At 37.5% G+C, this 17,558-nt stretch overlaps 1 protein-coding gene across 1 annotated transcript; it reads right to left on the bottom strand.

Moving 5' to 3' along the window:
* Positions 1-480: 480 nt before the first annotated feature.
* Positions 481-15,862, bottom strand: LOC113226573 (beta-mannosidase). Its single transcript, XM_026459262.1, has 11 exons — positions 15,682-15,862; positions 12,202-12,497; positions 11,086-11,279; positions 9,650-9,908; positions 9,239-9,398; positions 8,950-9,075; positions 7,842-8,016; positions 7,106-7,742; positions 6,830-6,959; positions 4,598-4,983; positions 481-2,206 (listed from the first exon to the last, which is right to left on the bottom strand). The coding sequence occupies exons 1-11, from the start codon at positions 15,782-15,784 to the stop codon at positions 1,973-1,975; spliced, it is 2,700 nt and encodes an 899-aa protein (XP_026315047.1). The 5' UTR covers positions 15,785-15,862; the 3' UTR covers positions 481-1,972.
* Positions 15,863-17,558: the final 1,696 nt, after the last annotated feature.

Genomic DNA, 17,558 nt, shown 5'->3' with positions numbered 1-17,558 from the left:
GAGGGATTGTAAATCTCGTTTTACTGATTCCAAACATGTTAATTAATTCGAACTTGCCCTTAAAAAGTCGATTACGTTGTTTATAAGAATGGCAGAGGTATAACCAATAACCATGGACCACTAACTCAAGAGCACTGCTAATCTCTATACTACAGATTGTAGCTCTGAAAAAGGTCAAAATCGCGTTTTATATTTAGATGGCGATGATCAAATAGCCTTTGTTTATTTATATTATATAAATATCCGTGGATATCAACTAGTTCCTCTTTAACATGAAATACAAGTAGATAATCAGTTTGTTTCCTTGTAATATTATTATTTTTTACAAGGAAAAAACCGACTACTTACAATTATTGAACATGAGCGAAAAATATTTTCTGAACTTTGACAAATATGCGTATCAATAGATGACATTATAAATTACTGCTTGCTGATATGGGTAGATGGCGCTAATTCTAAACAAAATAAAATAGCCGGCAGTATCTATAAAAATCTGTGAAATAAGCGCCGTTTGTCTTGTTTGTTACCACTAGAAATTAGAGTCATCATCATCATCATATCAGCCGGAAGACGTCCACTGCTGAACATAGGCCTCACCCAAAGGTTGCCAGACTAGCCCGTCAGACGCAATGTGCATCCATCGGATACCCGCCGCCCTTATCAGGTCGAAATCAGAATAGCTTTGATAAATTGTAGCTCGACAATGTAAAACAAATTAGTAACAAAAAGAGCTATTTGGTTTGCCACTCGTCGCGACATCTGATAATAGGTACCACATACTTGACTACACTCACTCGTATCGCGTTTAGCAGTCCTCTTGAGTTACATGGTATAACGTGACGTCTACTTTTAACATGTTTAAAGCGAATTTCATGAATAAGATGCTGGTTTTTTTAATAAGTATGCTTTATTTCTACTGTTTTCTATTTACAAGTATTTTAGTTTTAAGAATTGATGAACTTACCTTAAGAGTTAGGTTTAACCAGTAACACTTGTTTGTATGTTTCTTGTCTATTGCAACGTATAATAATATATCTTTTCTATGTTTCTTGTCTATTGCAACGTATAATAATATATCTAAGCACTATCTTGTCGTGACCAGGGCCTATTACAGACTTGGTTTCGATCGGGGATAGAACTAAGAATGTATGACAACGCGATTTAACAGTTTCGACTTCGAGAATAGTCCCGTCAGTCATCCGTAATGGGAAAACGGCCGTTACTACGGATTTCGTGGTTCAAGAATTGGGCTACAGATTCTAATGGGGACGCATGACGTTGTGACGCTCACAGATTGCAAGTAGTTTTTTTTTTTTTTGGCAAATTTGTCTACATGTTATTAATGGTGACATTTATGCCCCCTTCCAATGCGAAAAAGTAATGAACAGGAAATAGATCAGCGGAGTAAAATATCTTTGTCCTTCCACTAGGAAAGAAATTCACAGATATTTGCCTTCCATAGCGAGCGGGCTTAACGGAGTGAGCTAGGCGGTGGAAAAGTAAAAAATCTGTTTTTGTTTTGTGTAACAAAAATCAGTTTCAATGTTTTAAGACGTAGTAAACGCTGTGAATTTTATTTCTTCCCGTATTCTGCACCCTAATTAACCCTCTAATTTATAATTCATCTCTGAATAAATTAGGGGGATTAATTTATTGTAAGAAAGTTGTAGTCTTATAATCTCGCAAATCGCTTTTCTTCTGATCACGTTAAGTCCCTACACCTATATATTTATTGCTTTTGCGGAGACGGTTCAAAACTAGCGCGCAACACAATCACACGGCTGACTCATCTAAGAGGGCGGGGTAGGCCATAAAATTTTGGACCCTATGGTTTAGGACTATCTCGAAATCAATTAATACGTATGTTTCAATTTCTAAACTTCTTTAAATTATTTTCGGAACTTTTTACGATTTCACATATTACGCTGCATATCACTTTAAAATTAGACGGTTAGCGGTCTAATAACAGCATTTAATTAACATAATATTGGTAACTGATGGCACTTTTCAAATTCGATGTCGGCATGTCAAATTTACTCAAATAGTTGACTCTTGTAATTTTTTGTGTCAATATCATTCCATTTTCCTCAAAATATCCATTTTGCAAATCAGTTTCCATCCAGAAGAATATTACAATTCTGTCAACTTCGATGTCGAGTAAGAATTTGTACAGACCCTTGTACATTGGCCCCTTTATGACGTTTATCTGCAAAAGTATATTAATATTAGATTTATATACTTGGCCTGGCAATAACAAACCCAATACAATATTTACCTACTTGTCAACCAGGTGTAAGGTTCGTATGCATGCATGTAGTACGATAATTTACAATCACATTAGGGATCAATTATGTCGACACTGGTTACATATTTGTATAGGTACTAATGAAAAGTGTAAGCCAGGATTCTAAGTAATAATTATCTTTACTAAAGCCGGATTTACACTGGTCTGACGTATCGTGTCTTGACGCGTCAGAACGGTATCGGTTTCATCTTTCATACATTTAATTTTTTTTATTTTTTTTTATTTGTTTATATCAGGTAACAAAGACCCATGTATACATACCTTATAGACTAACATACATAACAATATAAAAACAAAATACACCTATATTATATATACCTTAAAACAAACATACATACAATATAATAATAAAAACTAATCTACACGATTTCCCTTATCGGCGACGTGTGGCGCAATCTGGTGTCAGGTAACGCGGAATCGCCGATATATGACACCCTTCGGCCAAAATTCCTCTTTCATGAAGGTCGAAAGATGTTCGGTCGGTATTCTCACCACAAACGAATTAAAGTTCACGTTGCGGCGAGACTCCAACCGCTCGACCCTCAGGGTGTATTTGGTTTTATGCCTGATATACTCCACTATCTCCTCAGACTTCGTGGAGTAATGCAGCCGCGACAGGTACATCAACGTCGTCGGTACGGCCGGACGCAGCAGGAAGTTCGGTCCTGTCGGAGCTGTGCCACACAGGTTACGGCTGGTGGGCTTCCTCTTCACCACCTTTGTGAAGCCATCCTCGTCGCACTGGACCTTCTGCCTCTGTGGTTTTGCAACTTCAGAGACAGGCACACGGAAATTGGTTTTATCCTTAGCCGATTGCCGCCGCTCGAATTTCGAATTGCGGCATATGCACGTGTCGGGGTTGACGTGCACACGCGTGACATTTCCACCGAGGCAGAGGGGCGGGCAGCGGGGCGCGGCGCATCATGCGCGGTGGCAGCAACGAATGGTGACGCATTGTGTGCCGACTCGAAACTACTGACCGAGGCATTCAGCGCTGCTCCGCGTCGTGTGTTTACATTAGAGGCTTCTGGTGACCTACATACCGAAACAGCATTGCTTAATAACGCAACTTGGGTACGCAGCTCACTTATGATGTTATCCGAAGCCTCTAATTTACACTGTACTTCGGCTAGACTAGACTTCAGGGACGTAATGTCCTTCAGCAGCTTAGTAACATCGACGTGGTCGAACGTGACGGGGGGCAGCTTGTGCAGCTCCTTCGCCACGAATGTAGGCACGTCGTCCGGGTCAGTCTCCTTCAGCAGCGTGATTATATCTTGGAGACTCTTCGCGCCTCCATCCCTCCGGCGAAATGGCATCTCTTCGGCTTTACCGAGACGCTGGAAAATCAGCATCTTGCCACTGCAAATCTCATCTTCACTGAAATTTGATTTGCATATCTGCACTATGCTGACTTCATCCATGGTGTCGATAGCGTGTATAATGAACGCCAGGAGCTCATTGGCAATGAGTTGCTGGGAACTCATTGTCAACTACGCGCAGCGGCTCGTGCCGCTCGAAACGCGAGTTAGGTGTAATTAACTCACTTCGTCGTGACACGTCCGTTTCCGAACGCGCATTGCTATGGACTGATTTTGATGCATTAATATGGTTAGATTTAAGTGTGTCGCAATCTGACGTGACGGTTTGTGTTGTGTGTATGAAACCGAGACCGTTCTGACGCGTCACGACACGACACGTCAGACAAATGTAAATCCGGCTTCAGTATTATGATAATTGTCGCGGTAATTATCCTAATAAATATACCTTGATTATTTCTTAAATAAATTGAAACAGCAAAATGCTAACAATATCGTGTTATAATGTGTTTGTATCAGGGGGTCCCGTTCTCCGTCCGAAACAATTACCACGACCAAATTAAAAGGAGCTTGATGCGAATGAAGCTTCATACTTGACATTGTCTGTTGATCTGGTCGAGTATTACTTATTTGACAGTAATTGTTTCGGACAGATATCGGACGGCGTCAATGTCAATCTCAAAAGTCATAAACCAAATCGTTTTCCCAAATATTTTTCTTTCTGTTTATTTAGTATTCTCACTGTTTGTAATTTTTAATCAAAAATTAAAGAGACAAAACTATGAACAATTTTGTAAGATATAATAATATAAGATAATTATTATGACAATTATCAAAGGAAACAAGAATCTTGATAGTTTCGAACTCAGCTTTAAAGATTATTGTCTAGGTGCTTAAGTCTAGTCTACTAGACTGACATAAATAAGACTAATCCAATACAAGCCAGATGGCCCTTGATAGTATTAAAACCAACCTCGATACTAGGTTCATGTAGCCCAACAACGGCCTTCAAAGGCTTTGGAAATAAGAAATTCGTCGGTGATGATGCCACGCCTTCCGCCTTGAATGTAAATTTTAAAAATATCTCGTCTTTGTTTTTTGTCCACAGAGCTAATGATATATTTTGTTTTGTCGAACTCAGGACAGCAGCACTCGCTGGGTAAGCAGTTGTTATTATAGGCGTCAAACTTGTCCAATTGTATACGTCCACTGTAATCTCGCCGTTTTCGATCGAGACGAATCTATCGTTCAAGAGGTATACGTTTACATCGCCAGAGGCAAGTAGTCTTGGAGAAACCAATACTGGTGCGAAAAACGACTGCGCAAAATAATGCAGCATTTTCCAATTGTTTCCGTATTCTGCAAGAACACAGAAGAAGAAAGTTTACATTTTTAGCTTATAACCGATAGAACAGCTTGTAGGTTTCTTGATGATGAGAGAGAGATGAGCTTTACTTCTTTTAAATAGCATTGATTTGAGAAGTATTAATAAAGTCAGTTTGTAAATTTATCATCTCATTGTTAAACATATTTTCATTACCATTGCTTGTAAGTTGTAGTATAACGTATTGTAAACCTTTGCAGTATTTTCATCTTACGGCTCTAGGGCGGTAATGGATTTGTTTTTAAATTTCTGCGCCCCCCACTGGGCTCCAAAAGAGCAAAGAATACCTAGTGGCCGCCTAATTCGTGTCACGACCTCAAACTGCTGAGTTTTTTATTTTATTTATTAAAACTAATAAAAATACAGTCTGCTTTATTTTATTTGTCATTTTTAAGACATACTCATTGATACCATTGCATACCTACATAAATTTAAAATCTTTTTTGTTTTATTATTACCTACTTGAAGTCAAAGCTCGTGAAGTTAAATACTCAAAAAAAAACATTAATTATTCTCTTTAAGACTTACTTGGTACTTAGTGTAAAGACTTTTTATGATATGTTTAAAATTTTTGTAATATGAATGAACCAATCATCTTTTATTTGTATATAAGATCATTGGAATGAACTATAACGTTGTTAAATCTAATTTTCCTTTTTTTAACTTCCTCTCATGTGTGATGAAAAACATTATACGTAGGTATGCCAGGACAAGCTCCATATCTTTCTTGGTTACTTTTGATTATAGTGACCCTCCGTACCTACCCTGAGGGCTTACGAGATGGGCACTATAACCTGTGCACGCACAGAAACCTTATAAGTTCAGGTTCTGACCTCCGATCAGCCAGTGTACAGGGTTGTGTGTGACAGGGTTGTCACTTGACTTCATCCGGTTCTTCGAGAGGCTAGTGCCTCGGGTGAGCCGCCCCGGGAGCATGTACAGTACCCTCCCTATTTACCAGATAGGAACCGGAGCTGTAGACACGCTCACTTCCCGTTGCGCATTGCATAACTAGCAGTTGCCACCGCTAAACTGTCGACCCTGAGTCCACTACCAAATCTCCTCATTGGTGACGGAGCTGTAAGGCACGCTCACTTCCCGACGCCGAAAACCGACGTCTCTCCAGTTCCCAATAACCTAAGCGGCTAGAGGGACGGGAGGATATCTAGCTTATCCTCTACTAGCTCTCCGAGCTAGTCCCGGAGATGCCAGTCGCAGCGTCCTGCGACAATGTCCGGACATAAATTCCAACTTAAAAGGCAACTCACGTGTCCCGCGCGTCTCCTCGCTTCAGGCCCTCAACTAGACCGCTACTAAGAGGCGTTAGCTGCTCACGAGATAGACGCCCCGGAAACATGCAAAACCGGGGCAGACAAACATGTCCGTCTCTGCAGCTAACCACAAACCCCAGCGAGTCCATACCCAAGTCCGATTCCGCCTGAGACGCCCGCAAAGGGCTATCACTGGCGGAGGGCTTGACCCGGACGCCCGCTATACCCTGGTCTTACCGTCGAGCCTGTAGTCTCTCCGGAAAACCCTATCTCTCGGGTCGATAGATAGGGACAGGTATGCCCGGACAACTATTTACAAATGTTCGGGCCATTAAAGCCCTTACCATCGGCTGGGGTTTTGAATGGCCCTCTCTGTAATTGCCTACTTGCCGCCGTGTAACACAATGTACTATACGAGTAACTTTACCTGAAAGATTTAATCCGCATCCTTGCAACGTACCCAGTAGGTAGGTAGGTACAATATTCTATAGTATCTACCACTGATGTAGAGTTATCTTTAAGATAACTGTTTAAATACATATTTTTTTACCGATTCCAGACCACGAAGGTGCTTGCCATACATCATTCAGTTGCCAATACAGTGCGCCCATTGTGTACCAATCGGCTTGACACTGTCTGTAAAACTCTGTTTCTGTCTTGATCGCCATTGCTTGTGTTATCTGTAAAGCAAATTAAGTGAGGAAAATTCCTCGGATGTTTTTGTTTTCTATAAAGTCAAACATTATCATTATACAAGTGAATATTTATCTCAAATAATATACAAGATTATCTATTTCATTCAAGTGTCATTGATTGACAGACTCACCTGACTATAATATACCAACTTCTTAAAATACTCAAAGTCTTCATCATAACGATGTTGTGATACTTGATGTTTGTATAGAGGACGGTCAATTACCTCATGATTACCTTTTTCCAACTTCAAATGCCTCTTGATTTGGAATAAAATGTATGCGTAACCAAAAGGACTGTGCTGTCTATGTTCTGAATATTCACTCTTAAGCTTTAAATCGTCTATATTTTTCGTCGCTGTTTTAATAGTCTTTATTGATGGTAATGACTGAAATCCATATTCCGAAGCGAACCTCGTCATAGGGTATATATTCGCATCCCAATTATCTGCCATATAGTTGTAATAATGTGTGTCCCCATAATGAGGATCATATGGATTACTTGCCACGTAGCCTTCTTTTTCAGATTCTAAACCATTTGTAGGACTAGATACTATGTAACGCCTTCCAGGATCAAGTTCTTCAACAATGGGTTTAATAGTATCCACGTACAATTTGATGTAATCAGATTTATAGACATTGAAGTTTTCGTCGGTTTGATACCAATTTCCTCTCAAGGCGGCTTCATTTTCATTATTTCCTGCCCAGATTGCGACTGAAGGATGATACTGAATCCTTAGAACGTTTTGATATATTTCTGTCTTTACTGATCTGGAATTACATATTCACCAGATTCACTTAAAGATATTACATAGGTAATAATATTTTAAATCCAATAGGTGAAGCTTCATTGTAACTTGAATTACTCACTCGAGAAACTCAGGATCAGTAGGATACATAGAACAAGCGAAGGGGAAATCTTGCCAAATAAGAATGCCCAATCGATCACAAAGTTTGTAGAAAAATTCCCATTCATACAGCCCTCCTCCCCAGACTCTAAGCATGTTCATGTGCGCATCGCGAGCCGAAGTCAGAAGTCCGACAACTGAAATGAAAAATATAAAAAATTATTAGTTAATTAAAAATAAATTTAATATAAATGTTAATTATGTTCCATGTTTTATAGTAGACTCCGCGATTGCGTGACTTCAACAAATACAAAACACTTTAAGAGCGCAAACCGGCGGGTAGCGAGGCAGACGACATTAAATTTATCAATGTACCTATATATTATGCTATTTCAATTGAAATAAGGTATAAATTCAGATCTCAGAGCATTGCGACCAACCTTGGAGCATCGCGGCGCATTTCTCTCTGGGGAATTGAAGAGCACGCTATAGAACACCGCGGTCAGCGGCGCCGGTATGCGACGGAATCTACCGACATGCGCCGGAGTCTGCATGAATACGATGGGGTTTGTTCGACTGCGTGGTCGCTAGTGGAACGAACAGCTGACCGCGGCATTCCAACGGAATCTGCGATACGCTGGCGGACGCTCGTTGTATCGTAACGGATATCCCTGATCAGTATGCGTTGACGGGCATACAATCCTCTTCGATGCCCTCCTCCGCCGTCCACCAGTTTGCACTGGTCCTTATTTACTTATTTTATATTTTATTACTATTAAAAGAAAAAGCTACCTTGTATATGTACAAAGGGGGCTAACGATTAGTAGGTACTAAGATCTCGTTGATGATGAGATGAGGAATGTGTAAGATAAATATATAAATCTCACTTTCAATGAGCCTTGCATTTGGTATGTAGTCATACAAGACACTGTGCTATATTACAATTGAATTAAGGCATACATTGCAATAGGTACTCTGAGACCGATTTCGGAGCATCGCAGGGCATTTGCGTCTAAGAGCTTTGAAATTTATACCTTTTTTTCAATTAGTAACATCAAATAAGCATTGATAAATTTAACTTGCTAGTTAGAGATCGTTGAAATTTTGGTGCAAAATAATTTTCTTTTTACCTGTACTAAAGTTGGCACTAAGTTCAGGAAGAATATTCGATGGTATCCAATTAGAGCCTTTCATGAATAAAGGGTAGCCATTCACTTTAAAGTAAAATGTAAGGCCTTTGCCTGCTGTTGTATTGCCTGAAAAATAGAAACCGGTTACTTTACCGTTGTTTTTTTAGTTTATTTATAGGCTATTTATTATTTTTTTATATTCGAAAGAAAAAACATAATCATTTGCGAAAACACTACAAATATCACCTACACTTTCGCTATTTCTAGTCGCTTAAAAACTAAAACGTACTAAGTTTATTGGAAGCATTCTCTTCAATAAGTTCGACAGTACGGAATCCAATATTTATTTGCTTGTAATGTTCTTCATTGCCAAAGCTATTGACGGACACTTTCAGAGGGTAGAGCGGTTGATCCCCATATCCATTCGGCCACCATGTTCTCACCACATTCTTTGAACACAACATGTTATTTATAAGACGAAAAAAGGCTAGCTCAAAAGAGCTAAGTGTACGATATCGTACATATCCTATTCCAGCATGCATAAACGGATAGATGCAATTTTATTTTATTTTATACGTATGTAGATATGCATACAACCATGAAAATTATTGTCATTGTGAGAAATCGAATGGAGCGACTTAAGAAAGTCATTCATGTAATCAATCAAATCAATAAAAAAAAAACTAAAAAGCGTCACTACCTGGCTAATAGTCATATTGAGTTCAAGTTCAAGAGTTCTTTTATCATTGATCGGTATTTGCTCATATTTGGCAATAGTAATCTTTTGAGGACCATCCACAGTCAATTCAAGGTTAACACGTCCTGCCCAAAAACTCTTGGCCTTATTAACTTCTAAATAAACTTTTACTTTCAAATTCCAATGTTGATCAGACTTTTCTGTATGTGTTGTTATTGATCTTATTATAGCATAATTGAAGTACTCGATGACTACGGGTTTCCTGAAATATTGGGACAATACAGAATAGCGACTCTTTAGGCACAAATATGTTTACGAGCATTTTCTGTAAGATTTTCCAAAAACACCCTACCTAACCTAATTTTTAGTAGCAATAGAGTTTTTTGGGAAATAGTTAGTTCAGGGAAGTACTGCCACCAGAGATGGGCAGTGGATTAAAACTCAATCAGCCCGTCTAGGCTTTAACCCCGGTTAACGCCCTACCTAACCTAATTTTTAGTAGCAGAACAGTTCCTTGTGCAATAGTTTGTTCAGGGAAGTACTGCCACCAGAGATAGGCAGTGTGTTAAAACCCAATCAACTCGCCTAAGCTTGAACCTCGGTTAAAGCCTAGGCGGGTTGATTGGGTTTTATATTTAAAGCGCCGGGGGTCGACCTATTTGTGCCCAAAATCGTGGGTAGAAACGGCAAACATTGAATCCGGTATAATTCCATACTTTTTAGAAATTTCGATGCAAAAAATCTTTTTTAGACGAAAAAGGGGCAACTCGACACAATATCCACTTTGCAATCCTGTGGATTCTCACTACTAAGTATGCACATTACGATTTGAATTTTAAGAAGATCACTTCAAGTGCCTCTGATCTAACGATTTTTTGCATCTATTTATTTCAATACGATTTTCAAACGAATCGATTTAAACCCGACGCTAACAAAGTACCGGGTTAAACACCGGGCACTTGCCCATCTCTACTTTAACTATTTATGTCGTCGAGCATTAATGCGAACATTACTGTGTTCCGGTTTTGAAGGGTAAGGGCAGGTATCTACTGGTAAAATTACAGGCACGTGGGACTTTGTTAACTTATGTTTCAGGAAGATGCGCGCAATGGCAATGCCCCTCAGATATTCGCAATTTAAAGTTCGCTTACCACTCGCGCATGAACTGTTCGTCCCGTCACTAAATTTTATCAGTGCCTGTTTATATCAAAGAATATGAAGTAGTTTACACCTTAGTGACATCTAGTAATCATTAATTGATATTTTAATCTTTTAGTAAGCCCTTTCCGTAACTCTATCTACGCTGACAAACTGTCGCACAGTAGGCATTCCCTAAAGATAGATTTACCTATAAGCACAGCTTTACATGCAGCGTTAGCAAAGTCAGTAACAGTGCTCGAATCTTCAACGTCGTAATAAAAGATCTAAAGATGACGTACCATAGGCCGATTGATGGAAAAGCAGGTCCCCAATCCCAACTAAATGAGGCCTGCATTTTCCTCAGCTGATTAACGTGGCATTCCCCGTTATAAACATCGGGGACACAAATTGGTGGCGAGAAGTACTTTTGGGACCGTTTTTTTGCAGCTTCCACGGGTGATTGGAAAACTACTTTTAAAATGTTCTCACCTACCTGGAAATTAGCACAAATTTGTGATTATAAATCCATTCAAGAATATCCTGAGAACAGTAAGCTTTATATATTTAAATGAATAAAATTATAAAAAATAAAATCATTTATTGCAGACATTTATAGTCCATTTTGTTAGTACACTTACAAGCTATACCTATATCCCACCTATTTTATTCATTTTAAGAACATCATGTTTTCTATTCTTTATGGTTTTCCTCGCGTCCGTTTCCTAACCTTTTACTTTGATGTTGGCACAAAGTATTCTAGTGCCATTGATTAAAAATAACTCTGTTTAGGAAACTTTTTAAGTTAATTTTTTATTACATTGCCCCGCACTAGTGAAACCCTGTGTCGCGGCTACCATGGATGTGTCCATGGACGAAAGTGAAATATAAAATAAACTTCCGCCTAAAATTAGGAATTGTAGTAAATGTAGAGAAATTAAAACTTCATTATTTAAAACTCGATGAACGATATGTCGTTCTTTAATATAACAGATTTCTTATGAAATTATTGTTTTTAATCTGAATTGTAATTTATTTATCATTATATTTCATTATTTTATTTTTGTAAGATTGAGACATGACATGTATATAAATTATTGAAAATTCGTTCTTGTGAAACTTATATGGCCCGTGTACGGAGTATGTATCACAAAGAAATAAATGAATTTAAAAGTTTCAGCTAAGATAGGGTTCCAGTAATAAAGTCAATTTTATCTTGTAGAACTTAAACTATCATACGCCCGAAATCAGAAACTTACGTTTCGGAATGTTTGCTTAGAGAATACACCTACCGTGCCAAAACCTAGTGTAAAATTTAATAGAGGTAGTTGAGAGTCTTATATAGATGGAATGTGAACTAAGTACCTACTTATTACTGCAAATACTAATAATGGAGCTAGAGAGGAAGCTATACGTACCTGAAGTAGGTTTTTAATATCAAATACATATCTCACGAACATGTTATTCGTGGAACCAACCGGATGGTCATTGAGCTCGATAAACGCAATAGTGTCGACCCCATGAAGCACCAAATTCGTGACTCCATAGTTGAGCTGGTCAGGTGTGACCGTGAACTGGCCTTCGTAAGTCCAAGAGTCGTAGGCCACCCATCTTGTGAGGACGTCATTAAACCGATACAGGATGTCGCCAATAATTCCCGCATTATGGAGATCTGTATACACGCCGCCCGGCGCTTTACCTGGTACATTTATTGCTGGAAAAAGACAAAAAATAGACAAGCTTCATTTAATTTTATTTTTTTATGACGGATGAGCAGGTTACGTGATTAATAAAATTGTATGTGTTCTTTTGTTTATTATGTTTTATGTTGTTTCCGATTGTTTTACACCTACAATAGATGAAATCAGTCGATCATTTCCATTTTATTTGAATGAAACAAACCAAATAACATTTATTAGTGGTACCCATTAGTCTAATAATTTAAAAATGTATTTCTATATCCAGGGCTGATTTTGTACTTGGGTGTCTGAATTGATGCTACTTCTATAACATTTGTTTGTACTAACCCATATCCTAGCAATATTACAGTTACTACAGGGTATAATAAAAAGCTGCAAATTTCCTTTTGTAGTTGTCTGGCACATATACTACATATGATATACTTATGACAACAATCAACTACAATAATAAAAAAATAACGATTGCAGACGAAACAAATTCCACGCACATGTATATGTACGAATTAGTTCATTCACTTTCATTTATTCTCTCATAATAAAATGAGAAAATAAATGAAAGAAGGCTGACAGAACAGATTTATGAGGCGTTAATGAGCGGAAAAGTTGGTAATGACCAACTAAAGCGATGTCCAAATTAAAGATGTCCTAAAGAAAGGCCAGTTTAAGAGTACCGTTAACTGTCGAGCTGTATGAAAGCTCTTGTGTTGATGAGACGAAAGATGTCTGCCAGGATTGTAACAAGTGGAAAGCTGTTATTTCTACCTATCCCGAGTGGAAAAGGAAGTGAAGTTTATGCATGTATGTACTTTATAGCTGAAATATGGTTGGACCTTTTTGAAAAACCCTGTTATTATTTGATTATGCAGTTATACAATCATTTACAGGAAAAAACGAGTACCTACGATTTTTTCTAGTACTTCATTTTTTGTAGTACTTTATTAATTCAACAAAGTTAAAAAACATTACTAAGATTAAAAAACTTTTGGTACGAAAGGCTAATTCGTGCGCGTGCGCGTGCGTGTGTGTATAGTAACGGGACATGAGCTTGGTGGTAAGTGACACGCCTGTCAATAGCACGTACAGTGCCACTCAGATCTTTAAATCGCAAAGAACTGAGGGATACTGCGCCTGTCAAGACATCAGTTGACAAGTTCCGTGTGCCTGTAATTTCACCACCCTCAGGGCGCATTTATTCGACACGAATTTCATCCCGTGCGGCCGCCGAGCGGAATCCGCGTGCATCTAACTGTCGTCGCAAAATACGCTCTATTATTTAGCTATTACGTTTTAACTTAAATGAACATCCCGGCCACGCGGGCGACTCTGGCTTGAATTTGGTTTACGGCCCGCGCGATTGAATACAACCGCGCAGTAATGAATAATAATTCAGATGAATTTAAAGGATGTGGCCTAGTAAATAGAATTCAGGTTCGCGATTAAGTACTTTCCGTAAGGAAAAGACTTATCATTACATCAATAATTTCAACAGGTCTAGTCCCCCGATGATGGAAAAGGGCAGGCGGAATCAAATTATGCAATTTCATCGCACACTCCCCGGATATAATCATGTACAATACCGATAAGCAGGCAACTTTACGTAAGTGTTCAAGGCTCTGCAGCTTCGCATCTACTAATTCCGAGTCACCTATAAGCCTCTTGGCACACTTGTCAATTGAATTCAAGGTGGCCAATTGGTATGTAGCAGAGCCATCCTATAAGTGGCAGCAGTACCCCATACACAACCGGACTTGTGCTTGACACAGCTGAAGTAACTATCCCGGTATGAAAGCTGTTCCAATGAGGAGATTTGGTAGTGGACAGAGTCGACGGCTTAGCTGGGGCAACGGGAAGTGAGCGTGCCCTCAGCTCCGGTATCTATCTGGAAAATAGGGAGTGACAACCATGTACACTGGCTGATCTGGGATCAGAACCTGAACTTATAAGATTTCTGTGCGTGCACAGGTTATAGTGCCCTTCTCGTATGCCCTCAGGGTAGGTAGGGATATGATATGATAAGCTACATATTATAGTGACCCATAATATGTAGCTTATCATTGGTAAACACTGAAATATATTATCTGTCTGCCCAGCTCATTCCCAATACATATAGACTGTCAAGTCTGTCCACGGTACTACGGTACTGATACTCTTTGACAAAATTCGACAATAAAACAAAACACTATCACTATTGATAGTGTTTTATTTGGAACACGTAGCTGTCTGAAATTTTTTCGCAAGAAATCATTAGTTTACGGTGGTCATTTTTCAAATTTCACACGTTTTGTGTTACCTGCCAATATTACTTAAGCAATGTACACAAAGGTTTCTTATGTATTCTTAAGCATATACTTAGAACCTCTTTTATAAGATTTGAACAATTGTAAAGAAAAGTTTTAGGCGGCCATTTATTGCAACAGGAAAGGGTTATTATGTTTCGTTTTGGATACTCATAATCTCAAAACCGTACCAAAATAACTTGAAAGTATATTTTTCTAATAACAAATATTTTATATTTACATACCTATTTAATATACTATAACAGTCACCTAATAAATAAAGCAACAACGAGCTCCTTTATGAGACTTAGTCTAAAATGTTACGTAGAGCGTGTATACTTAGCTAGCGTCCACGTCCAGTAATTATGAATAATCGAAAAAATGTATCGTTACCGTTACTAATCCATTAAAAGTAATTAACGTTTATATAGTTGTTTAGTTAAAAGTAGAAAGAAATAATGAAATTTGCGTTAAATGCAACATACGTGACTTTACACATAATTTCGATAAGGATAAATGCAATTAACTGTACCTAAATTATACGCAAATAATTAACTAGCTGCTTTTTGTACATAAATATCAAACTATCGGGAATTTTGAAACCTTAACTATAATAATTTACTTACTTTTTATTAATAAATATTTAAGCCGTCGCTCTACCAACAATTAATCCTAAAGAATAACCTCATTTTACGTATTATTAACATTCTGCCTTTACGGTTATACCTAGTAAATCTTTAAATTCGGTAAAGATAGTGGTTTAGTGAATAATAAAGAGTCTTACAATCAATATTTTTCTTCCACTTTGTCATAAATCAACGTATCTTTACTAATATAAAAGCTTAAATTTTTAAATAAACCAGAATATAAAATATTATTTCTAAATGACAACCAATGTATGTAAACCAACAATTAAACTTACATCCATTCTTATTTATAAGTGTCCATTGAACGACCTTTTGATTATCAATCGAACAATCTATTCTGACACCAAATAATAATACTAAAATTAATAACGTAAACATCTTCACACACTGGCAATTCACCACATTTTTTGCGCTATTTATAACAAAAATCTAAAAAATAGATCACTTGAACTTGTATAAACTCATTCGATAACCGACAACGAGTGCCTACCATTCGCATCAGCGTATCAATTCAAACTAATGCTGCGCTTGCACCTTATTACTATATCGATAAGAGACATTTCTTTATTTTTTCTTGTTTATATTTCTCTCTTTTAATACCAACAATTCGTAAAAAAACTTAAATGTTTTGATTTCGATGTTATAAATTTACTTCATTAAAACGGTGATACACATTTGCAAAGAACTAAAAACAAAGAACCGAGGCATACATTAATTCAAACGAGTATCTCAACCCGGTTTTAGTTTTGATATTTTTACTATTAAAGGTTTCATTCATGGTTCTCATTAGTAACTCAATCATCTTATGTTTGCATGTTGTTTTATATATTTGTTTTTCGTATAAATATACTCCTCATATGGTCTAGAAAATACAGCTAGTTAAAATTCATACCATCATCGTAAATGCTCTGCTAGATTGAGCAGGTATATTTCAAGTAGACAAGCCAGTTAACGATACATTAACTACTCCTCGAGGGTACTACACGACAACTTCAATAAGTGAGAAGAAAGAGAAAATAATTTTTCACTCACTAGCTCCGAAAGGCTTTCTTTCTCATTAGAATCCAGCGCGCAAAAGCGTTATTGAAATTCGAACGTGACGATATCGTTGTCAATTTAATGTCGACAATAATAAGAATAATATGTATATACCAAAGGATTTATATTACATAAATAACGACACGACACGAGTACGACAAACCTCGTAGTTGAACGTGTCATTATGTTTTTTTCTCATCGAAAGAAAAGGTTAGGTGCGCCACCGTTCATCGATGAACGATTCTTATTATTGTTGATATTAAATTGACAACGATAACTAATTTTGTTTATTAGAACTGATTTGTTAAAGTTCAACTGTTTTTCTTTCATCTACCGATTTCCTCGCTATAGTGAGTTGAAAAGTTGTGTGTGTCGCTCGGCAGCAAAGTTATTTTGCGTCTCGTGCATTTAAACCCTCGCTACGCCTAGGATTCGATTTTTGAACCACGAGCGAAGTGCCTTCGCTTGCTCAGGTTTTCATACAAGCACTCGCTTCAAATAACTACTTTGCAGCCTTGCATAACAAGTAAATATTACTTATTTCTCTCCACTCGTCATTTGTAATGCAAAATCTTTTCAGATCTGCATGCAGTTCGGTAAGCTTGTCTTAGTGGAAAAGTTGAATTTAAATCAAGTATGTTAAAAGTGCAGTCTGTACTTATATACTACTGATACCATATCGATACATTGTGTACATCACTAAAAGTTGACCATACACTGATAATATGAGGAACTTTAGTAGGTATGAATGTCTTCTTTGTCATCGTGTTGCACTGTATTTTTTACATTTGTTTATGAAACGTAACAAATCCCAAATACGGAACAGTTGAGCTATCTTATTTTAAATCACATAAAGTACTGGTTCACAATGACGCGCATGGTTACATTAAAAAAAAATATCATCGGTGGTATTAAGCATTCTTCACATTAAAAATAACATTTTTTTATTGAAATAAAATTGTTGCATTTTGAAAGAAAGAAAGTTGCTTCTACTGTCAATAGAATGTTTTGATAGATAGATAATTAAAACGTTTATCAACACAAATCACATTAACAAATACATACATAGTTATATGATGACGGTACCCTAAAATCCGAGATGTCGAAAGATGGT

The sequence above is a fragment of the Hyposmocoma kahamanoa genome, unplaced genomic scaffold (assembly GCF_003589595.1).
Source record: "Hyposmocoma kahamanoa isolate Upper Pololo Valley unplaced genomic scaffold, ASM358959v1 192, whole genome shotgun sequence".
NCBI lineage: Eukaryota > Metazoa > Arthropoda > Insecta > Lepidoptera > Cosmopterigidae > Hyposmocoma > Hyposmocoma kahamanoa.
The sequence above is the reverse complement of the archived record's forward strand: the minus strand, read 5'-3'. Positions and strand labels throughout refer to the sequence as shown.